Source organism: Ursus americanus, chromosome 27, assembly GCF_024610735.1.
Source record: "Ursus americanus isolate L20-20 chromosome 27, mUrsAme1.1.p, whole genome shotgun sequence".
NCBI lineage: Eukaryota > Metazoa > Chordata > Mammalia > Carnivora > Ursidae > Ursus > Ursus americanus.
The window spans coordinates 10,064,644-10,077,140 of NC_142153.1; the positions used below are offsets into that span (position 1 = coordinate 10,064,644).

The 12,497-nt window shown below is 38.2% G+C and overlaps 1 protein-coding gene across 2 annotated transcripts in view; it reads right to left on the bottom strand.

Moving 5' to 3' along the window:
* ADAM32 (ADAM metallopeptidase domain 32) overlaps positions 1 to 12,497 on the bottom strand; it is a 145,788-nt gene that overhangs the window by 60,522 nt on the left and 72,769 nt on the right. For both annotated transcript variants that reach the window (XM_087856383.1, XM_087856381.1), the window contains exon 12: positions 981 to 1,158. In XM_087856383.1, coding sequence (XP_087712509.1) covers positions 981 to 1,158 — 178 coding nt within the window. The remainder of the gene's footprint in view (positions 1 to 980; positions 1,159 to 12,497) is intronic.

Here is a 12,497-nt window from a genome sequence, read left to right on the forward strand (position 1 = left end):
GGAAGGAGGGAAGGAAGAAGGAGGGAGGGAAGGGGAGAGGGAGGGAGAAAGGGAGGAAAGTTGGAAAGCAGAATTAAGAGGGAGGAAATGGGGGCGCCTGGGTGGCACAGCGGTTAAGCGTCTGCCTTCGGCTCAGGGCGTGATCCCGGCGTTATGGGATCGAGCCCCACATCAGGCTCCTATGCTATGGGCCTGCTTCTTCCTCTCCCACTCCCCCTGCTTGTGTTCCCTCTCTCGCTGGCTGTCTCTATCTCTGTCAGATAAATAAATAAATAAAATCTTTAAAAAAAAAAAGAGGGAGGAAATGTTCTACAAATGGCAAAACATATTAGAAAGGGACAGTAATTAAAACAGTGTGGTATGGATACAAGTATATTCAGACCCATATATGTATCACACCCTAATATCACTTCCATCTATCTTGTAATCATGGAAATGTACAATATCTGCAGCATGGCTGCAAATACTGAATTGTCTAAAAGTACTACAACCTGGGCCTTTTACATTCACTATATTTTCAGAGTTTCACTACCAAGTGAATAATTAAAACCACCCTATGTTCAGACTGTAATATTAAGAGCCTTACCTTACCATATTACAGATTCCATTGTGAAATAATATCCTAAAGGATACTTGATGGTCGGCTAACACATTAATCTTCGATAAAACATTTATAAAATATTCAGAGGTTAAGCACAGGCTTGGAAAGATCTCATATATTTAGTTTAGAACATAAAAGCTCATTCTAGACTCCCATTTTTCCCATCAGCAATAATTTTTAAGAGTACATTTTATATTTGTTCAAAATCCTTCAACCTACATCTATATAGTATATTCTTGTATGTATTTCAAACTGGATTTCACTTCCTGTAAATATTCTGTGTGATACTCAGTCATATTTGAGATACACAGCATTAATGACAAAGAGATGATCTAAAACAATAAATTTATTAATTAACTTTCCTATTTATCAGACTTACTTCCTCAGTACCACAGTCACACACTTCACCTCTCTCCACTTTGCCGTTGCCACAGATTGATGCCGGACCTGTTTGCATTTGTGGCTTATTCTGAAGACATTTGGCACCCATATTTGATATGAAATTTTCAAAGTCACTCAAACTGCAACTGCTAAAAGTCTTCACACCACTTGATCGCCTAGAGGTAAATCCATACAATGTCATTGGCATTACACTTCTGAAAACACAACTCTATATAATATAAATTAATTTCAAAATGTTAAATTTAATAGGTAATGATAAATGTTTATAACAAGTGCTTAGAGGTCAAAATTATTCCTGGATAGATCATGTGATTTTATTCACTGGGATACATGTCCTTGTTCAAACAAAATTAAGTACAACATAATAGTAAAAACCAAACAAGCCAATTAGAAAATGGCCACAGACTTGAATAGATCATTATTCAAAAATACATACAAATGGCCAACAGGAAAATGAAAAGGTGCTCAATATCACTAATCATCAGAGAACTGCAAATCAAAACCACAATAAGATATCACCACACACCTGTTAAGATGGCTATTATCATTTTAAAAGATCAGATTTGGCAAGGATATGGAGAAATTGGAATCCTTGGTACACTGTTGGTGGGAATGTAAATTGGGGCAGTCACTGCGGAAAACAGTAGAGAAGTTCTTCACAAAATTAAAATAGAACCACCATATGATCCCACAATCCCACTTCTGGGTATATATCCAAAATAACTGAAATCAGGATCTCAATGAGATATCTGCACTCCCATGTTCACTGCAGCATTATTCACAATAGCAAAGATACAGAAGCAACCTAAATTTCCACTGACAGATGAATGGATTAAAAAAAAATGTGGTACATACATGCAACGGAATATTATTCAGCCTTAAAAAAGAAGGCAATCCTGCTATATGCAACAACATGGATGAACCACGAGGACATTATGCTAAGTGAAATAAGCCAGTAATGGAAGACATATACTGCACGATCTCACATATATATCTCAAATAGTCAAACTAATGGATGCAGAGTTTGTACCATGTGTAATGGTAGTTGTCAGGGGCTAAGAGGAGGTGGAAACGGGGAGTTATTCAATGGGTATAAAGTTTCAGTTATTCAATATGAGTACATTTTAGAAACCTGCTATACAACAAGTACCTATAGTTAACAATACTGTATTGCACATTTAAAATTTTAAGAGAACTCCTGTTAAGTTTTCCTACCACAATAAAAAAAATTAAGACTACTTTTAATTTAACTTTATTTTTATAAACATTATAAACTACATGTACCTAAGAGAAAACTTTGAGTTTCTGGGCATGACTGTATATAAATTCTTATATAGAGAGAAAGATATTTATACATGTATATGATGTCTCTTGCCTAGGAATGGAGAAAACCCTGTATCCATTTATGTCAATTCCCAGATATAGGTCAACAATTCTTCAAACTTCTCTTCTACGCCCTCAGGCTTTCCCCTGACCATTATAAAATTAAGAATCAAGCTCTTTGAAAGTTTGAATCTTTTCTATTTCAATGTTTTTTTCATTTTTTATTCACAGGTTTGTAGTGCATATATAATATGATAGATGATTCATTAAGTAGTAAGTTGTTTGAGGCAGGAACTTTATCATCTTTATTATTGGTATTACTTATCACAAGTACACAGTACTTAAACACAGAATCAATTTTCTATTGATTTTTCATAATAACAAAAAACTTTTATTAAACAGACTATACTGTGCTTAGTTCTGAGCTTTCCAACAGATATCAGAGATATCTGTCCACATACCACTAATAAAGATAACTTCAGAGAACATTTCCATAACATAAGTCACTTCCAATACATAGTAAAAATCTATCAGACAAGGAGAAAAATGACATTTATTGAGCACCTATTATTAGCTAGGTATTTTAGATACTTGAATATTTAATCCTTATGACAAATCAGGGAGATTGGTATTGCCACCAACATTATATAGAAATTGAACTAAAGTTCAGAAAAGCTGAAAACCTCATAAAACTCAGTTTGTAAATTAGCAGGATCAGCATTCACATACAGTCATTTAAGACTTCAAATTCAGGTATTTTTTTTATCCCCGAATTCATCTTTGAACATTACATAATAAAATTTTACTATTAAATATTAATATATTTTTTTACTATAATACTATAAATTTTGATAATCCTATCACCAAAATTGAAAGGTTAGGAAAATTCTAATTGAAAACTATATAACATTTTGGCTCGGTTCTGGAAACTACTTTTAGCCAACTATATGTAATCCCAAGTAATTCACCTTTTTGCTCCCTAAAATGGCAGTTCTTAAGAGCATGTGTTCCCAAATATTAGTTGTAATCAATTATACAGAAGTTTTCCCATTTATTTTGTTGAGATTTTACCCTTTGAATCCTAATGCTCTGTTAGCTTTGTTCCCACATTACTTTATAAAAGTTTACTGAAAATATGATAACTAGCCTAAGTCTTAGGTTCAGACACAGAGAAAGTAAGTGATAGAAAAAAGTAATGGTACTTTCCCATCGGAAATGGGAAATGCTTTCTACAATTTTTTTGAGGTTAAGGCTAGCACTTGACAGCATTTTGAAAAAAGAAAAATTTATCTTCCCCACTACTTTATTTTCCATTTTCCTTTCAAGGCCTTTCTCTCTTCTACATTTTTTTCCCCTAAATTCCATGTTCTCACTGCCCTGCTCTTGTATACCCTCCTAAGTTTTCCCAACTCCTAAATAAGAGATGAAGCACAATGATAAACAACTTTAGATGTAACTTCGCTACTTACATCCTCACAAGTAATGGATCATGTACAATGTAGCTATCATGTACTCATTTTTCAGATGAGAAAACTAAGAGTTAGAAAATATAACAAACAAGTAAAAGATTATAAAGCCCGTGTTCCCCTCAATGTATTCCATTCTGAAAAATGGCATCTCCTCTTCTTCAATTAAACTTCCATAGTTTAATGAAACTGGTCTTAGCAAGGAATGAAAAGAAAGCAATATTCATAAAATAATTCAATTTCATTGAATAACTGATAACTCCATGCTCCCTCTAAATATTTTACTCTTGTAAAATGATGCAACCAGACAGAAGAGCAAGCCTTGCCATGAGTCTTCCCTAGACTTCCACATTCACAGTTCTTGCCATTTCCTATGATACTTTCCTCTTTCCACCTTTGAATTCACTTGTGTATGCAGGCTATCTTAATGTGAAAGTTTAAGACACAAGCAACCCACATTTAAAAAGCAGACATAAATTAAAACATCCAAATACTATGCCAGTAGGATCACTGAATTATAAGAATCAATTTTGTTCAGGAAACTCTGGAAGACGGTGGAGGAGTAGGGGTCCCATTTTTCAGCTGGGCCCCTGAGCTGAGCTGGATATGTACCAGACCATCTTGAAAACCCACGGAATCAGCCTGAGGTGCAGGAAGATACATCTGGATCTCTACAAATGAACCTCTCCAGTGATGAGTATTGAGGTACGAAGCAGGGAGCCCTGAATCCACACACAGATATCGGAAGATAAACAGAAGGGGGAGGGAGCCGCTGCGCTCAGGCACGGGGAATCAGTAGCCACCTGCACTGGGGAGCAGGCCAGACTCACGGACCAGCACCTGCGAGAGAGCAGACTGAGACCATGAGCCTGGGAACGTGCATGTGGCCAGACTGAAATCTGGAGCTCGGGAGCTGCACACTCTAACCACACTGAAACAGAGAGCTCAGGAGCAGGCGTGGGAACCGGGGGCAGGGGCAGCAGGTGGTGTTAGAAACACAAAGGACAGAGACGAGCTGCAACTGGAAGTGAGGGCTGGGACACCGGCTATGGGGTGCACAACCGCGGACGCTGCAGGGTTTTTAGCAGCACCAACAGAAACAGAGTTAAAGAGGCCAAGAGAGCTCAGGGGAGAGCAGACTGCGATCTCTCTGTTCTGAGACAGAGGCTAGGATTTGACCACTGCTACTCTCTCAGAAGAGCCACAGAAAACCGCCAGGGAAAGCCGTCAGAGAACAAAAGCCTGGAAATACCAGCTCACATTGTGCCAATCCCCATCTCCCCTTGCAGGGGACAGGGAGACTCTACCCAAACAGGGTTCCCTGAGTATCAGTGCAGCAGGCCCCTCCCCCAGAAGGCAGGCTGAAAAATCAAGAAGCCCACATCCCCTAAGGTCCCTATAAAACAAGAGCACGCTGCCTGGGTCCTGGTCAATAACTTGGGCTCTGGGCAACCCCGCAACCTCTCCTCAGCAGAATGACGGGAAGGAGAAATCCCCCCCAGCAAAGAAAAGATAATGAGTCTGTGGCCTCTGCCACAGAACTGATGGATATGGACATAACCAAATTATCAGAAATGGAGTTCAGAGTAACAATGGTCAAGATGAGGTGTAGACTTGAAAAAAATATTAACGAAAATATTAGCGAGAACATAGAATCTCTAAGGGCGGAAATGAGAGCGATCTGGCAGAAATTAAAAATGCTATGAATCAAATGCAGGCAAAACTAGATGCTCTGACGGCCAGGGTAAATGAGGCAGAAGAACAAATTAGTGAACTGGAGGATGGGATGGTAGGAGAGAAAGCTAAAACAGAAACTTGGCTCAAAAGATCCAATCTCAAGAATGTAGGTTACGGGAGATTACTGACTCAATGAACCGTTCCAATGTCAGAATCATTGGCATCCCTGAGGGGGTGGAGAAAGAGAGAGCTCTAGAAGAGATATTTGAACAAATTGTAGCTGAAAACTTCTCTAAACTTCCCTAATCTAGCAAAAGAAACAAGCATTCGTGTCCAAGAGGCAGAGAGGACCCCTCCCAAATTCAACCACAACAAACCAACACCACGTCACGTCATAGTGCATTTCGCAAATATTAGATCCAAGGATACAGTATTGAAAGCGGCCAGAGCAAAGAAATTTCTCACGTACAAAGGCAAAAATATCAGGATTACGTCCAACCTGTCCACACAGACCTGGAATGAGAGGAAGGGTTGGCAGGGGATTTTGAAAGCTCTATCTGAGAAAAACATGCAGCCAAGGATCCTGTACCCAGCAAGGCTGTCATTCAGAATTGATGGAGAGATAAGGACCTTCCAGAATCACCAGACACTGACCAATTTCGTAACCACAAAACCAGCCCTACAGGAGATATGAAGGGGGGGGTTCTATAAAAGTAAAAAGGCCCCAAGACTGATACAGAACAGAAAGTTACAATCTATAGAAACAAAGACTTTACAGGCAACATGACATCATTAAAATCATATCTCTCAATAATCACTCTCAATGTGAATGGCCTAAATGCTCCCATAAATGCCACAGGGTTGCAGACTGGATAAAAAGACATGACCCATCCATTTGCTGTCTACAAGAGACTCATCTTGAACCTAACGATACATCCAGACTGAAAGTGAAGGGATGCGAAACCATTTTACATGCCAATGGACCTCAAAAGAAAGCTGGAGTAGCAATTCTCATATCAGACAGATTGGGTTTTAAACTAAAGACTGTAGTTAGAGATACAGAAGGACACTAAATTATTCTTAAAGGATGTATCCAACAAGTGGATATGACAATTATAAATATCTACGCCCCCAACAGGGGAGCAGCAAGATACACAAGCCAACTCTTAACCAGAATAAAGAGACATACAGATAAAAATACACTAATAGTAGGGGACCTCAACACTCCACTACCAGCTATAGACAGATCACCTAAGCAGAAAATCAACAAAGAAACAAGAGCTTTGAATGCCATACTAGACCAGATAGACCTCGTAGATATATATAGAACACTACACCCCAGAACAACAGAATACTCATTCCTTTCGAATGCATATGGAAAGTTCTCCAGAAGAGATCATATGCTGAGTCACAAAACAGGTCTCAACCGATACCAAAAGAATGAAATTTTTCCCTGCATATTCTCAGACCACAATGCTTTGAAATTAGAACTCAATCACAAGGAAAAATTTGGAAGAAACTCAAACACTTGGAAACTAAGAACCATCCTACTCAAGAACGATTCGATAAACCAGGAAATTAAAAATCAATTTAAACAACTTATGGAGACCAGCGAGAATGAAAAAACAACGGTCCAAAACCTATGGGACACTGCAAAGGCAGTCCTAAGGGGAAAATACATAGCCATCCAAGCCTCACTCAAAAAGAAAAGAAAAATCTAAGATGCAGCTTTTATATTCTTACCTCAAGACGCTGGAGCTGGAAGAGAAGAACAGGCCTAACCCTTGCACGAGAAAGCAGCTGATCAAGATTAGAGCAGAGATCAATGAACTAGAAACCAGGAGCACAGTAGAGCAGATCGACAGAACTAGAAGCTGGTTCTTTGAAAGAATAAATAAGACCGATAAGCCACTGGCAAGACTTTTTCAAATGAATAGAGAAAGGACCCAAATTAATAAAATTATGAATGAAAGGGGAGAGGTCACAACCAACACCAATGAAAGAGGAAGGATCATTAGAAACTTTTATCAACAGCTTTATGCCAATAAATTAAACAACTGGAAGAAATGGTTGCCTTCCTGGAAACCTATAAATTACCAAGACTGACACAGGAAGAAACTGATTTTTTAAACAGGCCAATTAATTATGAAGAGATTGAAGCAGTGATCAAAAACCTCCCCAAAAACAAGAGTTCAGGGCCTGATGGATTCCCCGGGAATTCTACCAAACATTCAAAGAAGAAATAATACCTCTTCTCCTGAAGCTGTTTCAAAAAATAGAAACAGAAGGAAAACTACCAAACTCATTCTATGAGGCCAATATTACCTTGATCCCTAAACCAGGCAAAGACCCCATCAAAAAGGAGAATTACAAACCAATTTCCCTGATGAATATGGATGCCAAAATTCTCAACAAGATTCTAGCTAATAGGATCCAACAGTACATTAAAAGGATTATCCATCATGATCAAGTGGGATTCATCCCTGGGATGCAAGGGTGGTTCAACATTCGCAAATCGATCACTGTGATAGATCATATCAACAACAAAAGAGTCAAGAACCATATGATCCTCTCAATTGATGCAGAAAAAACATTTGACAAAATACAGCACCCTTTCCTGATTAAAACACTTCAGAGTGTAGGGCTAGAGGGTACATTCCTCAATTTCATAAAAACCATCTATGAAAAGCCTACAGCGAATATCATTCTCAATGGGGAAAAGCTGAAAGCCTTTCCCTTAAGATCAGGAACACGACAAGGATGCCCACTCTCGCCACTATTATTCAACATAGTACTAGAAGTCCTTGCAACAGCAATCAGACAACAAAAAGGGATAAAAGGTATCCAAATTGGCAAAGAAGTCAAATGTCTCTCTTCGCAGATGACATGATGCTCTATATGGAAAACCCAAAAGACTCCACCCCCAAACTACTAGAAGTTATAGAGTAATTCAGTAATGTGGTGGGATACAAAATCGATGCTCAGAAATCAGTTGCATTTCTATACACGAACAATGAGACTGAAGAAAGAGAAATTAGGGAATCCATTCCATTTACAAGAGCACCAAAAATCATACGTTATCTCGGAATTAACTTAACCAGAGACGTAAAGGGTCTATATTCTAGAAGGTACCAATCACTCTTGAAAGACATTAAGGAAGACACAAAAAGATGGAAAAATATTCCATGCCATGGATCTGAAGAATAAACATAGTTAAAATGTCTACGCTACCCAGAGCAATCTACACTTTCAATACCATCCCGATCAAAATTCCAATGACATTTTTCAAAGAACTGGAACAAACAGCCCTTAAATTTGTGTGGAACCAGAAAAGGCCCCAAATCGACAAGGAAGTGTTGAAAAGGAAAAACAAAGTTGGGGGCATCACAATGCCGGATTTCAAGTTGTACTACAAAGCTGTGATCACAAAGACAGCATGGTACTGAAAACAGACACAGAGACCAATGAAACAGAACACAGAACCCAGAAATGGACCCTCAGCTCTTTGGGTAACTAATCTTTGATGAATCAGGAAAAAACATCCAGTGGAAAAAACAGTCTCTTCCATAAATGGTGCTGGGAAAATTGGCCAGCTACATGCAAAAGAATGAAACTTGACCACTCTCTCACACCATATACAAAGATAAACTCCATATGGATAAAAGACCTCCATGTGAGACAGGAGTCCATCAAAATCCTAGAGGAGAACATAGGCAGCAACCTCTACGACATCAGCCACAGCAACTTCTTTCATGACACATCTCCAAAGGCAAGAGAAACAAAAGAAAAAATGAACTTGTGGGTCTTCATCAAGATAAAAAGCTTCTGCACAGCCAAAGCAACAGTAAAAAAACTAAGAGGCAGCGCACAGAATGGGAGAAGATATTTGCAAATGACACTACAGATAAAAGACTGGTATCCCAACATCTACAAAGAGCTTCTCAAACTCAATACACAAGAAACAAATAATCAAATCGAAAAAATGGGCAGAAGATATGAACAGACACTTTTCCAATGAAGACATATAAATGGCTAACAGACACATGAAAAAATGTTCAAAATCATTAGCCATCAGGGAAATTCAAATCAGAACCACATTGAGATACCACCTTATGCCAGTTAGAATGGCAAAAATTGACAAGACAGGAATCAACAAATGTTAGAGAGGATGTGGAGAAAGGGGATCCCTCCAATATTGTTGGTGGGAATACAAGTTGGTACAGCCACTTTGGAAAACAGTGTGGAGGTCCCTTAAAAAGTTAAAAATTGTTCCTGCAATTGCACTACTGGGTATTTACTCCAGTGTTACAGACGTAGTGAAGAGAAGGACCATATGCACCCCAATGTTCATAGCAGCATTGTCCACAATAGCTAAATCATGGAAGGAGCTGAGATGCCCTTCAACAGAGACTGGATTAAGAAGATGTGGTCCATATATACAATGGAATATTACTCAGCCATCAAAAAGACGGATTTCTCAACATTTGCTGCAACATGGACGGGACTGGAGAAGATAATGGTAAGTGAAATAAGTCAAGCAGAGAAAGACAATTATCATATGGTTTCACTCATTTATGGAACATAAGAAGTAGGAAGATTGGTAGGAGAAGAAAGAGAAGAAGAAAGGGGGGGTAAACAGAAGGGGGAATGAACCATGAGAGATGATGGACTCTGTGAAACAAAATGAGGGCTTCAGAGGGGAGGGGGGTGGGGGAATGGGATAGGCTGGTGATGGGTATTAATGAGGGCACATATTGCATAGTGCACTGGGTGTTATACACAAGTAATGAATCATGGAACTTTACATCAAAAACTAGGTATGTATTGTATGGTGACTAACATAATATAATAGAAAATTATTATAGAAAAAAATACATGGAAGCAAATGCAAAGGAAAACATGACAGTCTAAAACCTTTGGGATGCACTGAACGTGGTCCTAAGAGGGAGGTATATAGTAATACAGGTCCTCCTCAAGAAGCAAGAGAAGTCTCAAATACACAACCTAAATTTCACCTACAAGAGCTAGAAAAGAAACAGAAAATAAAGCCTAAATCCAGCAGGAGAGGGGAAATAATAAAAATTAGAGCAAAAATCAATGATATAGAAAACAGAAACCAGTAGAACCATAGATCAATGAAATCAGGAGCTGGTTCTTTGAAGGAATTAACAAGACTGCTAAACTCCCAGCCAGAGTTTATCAAACAAAAAAGAGAAAGGGGACCCAAATAAATAAAATCATGAATGAAAGAGAAGAGATCACAACCAACACTGCAGAAATAAAAATAATCATAAGAGAATACTATAAAAATTATAGGCTAACAAACTGGGCAACCTGGAAGAAATGGACAAATTCATAGAAACTTACAAACTACCAAAACTGAAACAGGAAGAAATAGAAAATTTGAAAAGATCCAAAGTCAGCAAAGAAATTGAATCAGTAATCAAAAATCTGCCCACAAACAAAAGTCCTGGTCCAGATGGCTTCCCCAGGGAATTCTACCAGACTTGTAAAGAGTTAATACCTACTCTTCTGAAACTGTTCCAAAAAATAGAATTGGGCAGAAAACTTCCAAACTCATTCTACAAAGCCTCCATTACCTTGATTCCAAAACTAGACAAAGACCCCACTAAAAAGGAGAATTATAGGACAATAACCCTGATGAATATGGATGCAAAGGTTCCCAATAAAATACTAGCACACTGAATTCAACAGTACATTAAAAGGATTATTCACCATGACCAAGTGGGATTTTTTTTCCTGGGCTTCAGGGGTGGTTTAACACCCACAAATCAATCAATGTGATATACCACATTAATAAAAGAAAGGATAAGAACCATATGATGCTCTCAATAGATGCAGAAAAAGCATTTGAAGAAATATAGCATCCTTTCATGATAAAAACCCTCAACAAAGTAGGGATAGATGGAACATACCTCAACATTATAAACCCAATATATGAAAAACCAACAGTTAATATTATCCCCAATGGAGAAAAACTGAGAGCCTTTCCCTGACAAGACAAGAATGTCCACTCTCACCATTACTATTTAACATAGTACTGGAAGTCCTAGCCTCAGCAATCATACAACAAAAAGAAAAAAAGGCATTCAAACTGGCAAGGAAGAAGTCAAACTTTCACTCCTCACAGATGACATGGTACTCTATGTAGAAAACACAAAAGATTCCACCAAAAAATTACTAGAACCCATATATGACTTCAGCAAAGTTGCAGGATATAAAATCAATGTGCAGAAATCTGTTGTATATCTATACACCAATAATGAAGCAGCAGGAAGAGAAATCAAAGAATAGATCCCATTTGCTGTTACACCAAAAACAACAAGACACCTAGGAATAAATCTAACTAAAGAAGTAAAAGATCTAGGGGTACCGGGGTGGCTCAGTTCGTTAAGCATCTGACTCATCATTTCGGCTCAAGTCATAATCTTATGGGTTGTTAGATCCAGCCCCGAGTCAGGCTCTGTGCTCAGTGAGGAGTCTGCTTGAAGATTCTCTCCCATCTACATCTCCCCCCACATGTGTGCTCTCTCTCTCTAATAAACAAGCAAATCTTTAAAAAAAAAAAAAAAGTAAAAGATCTCTGCTCTCGAAACTATAGAGCACTTATGAAAGAAACTGAGGAAGACACAAAGAATCAGAAAAACATTTAATGCCCATGGATTAGAAGAACAAACATTGTTAAAATGTCTATATTACCCAAAGCAATCAACACATTTAATGGAATTGCTATCAAAATACGACCAGCATTTTTCACAGACATAGAACACACAATCTTGAAATTTGTATGGAACTACAAAAGACCCCAAATAGCCAAAGCAATTCTGAAAAAGAAAACAAAACTGGAGGCATCATGATTCCAGATTTCAAGCTCTATTACAAAGCTGTAGTCATCAGGACAGTATGGTACTGGCATAAAAACAGACACACAGATGAATGGGTCAGAATAGAGAATCCAGAAATGGACCCAAAACTATATGGTCAATTAATCTTCAACAAAGCAGGAA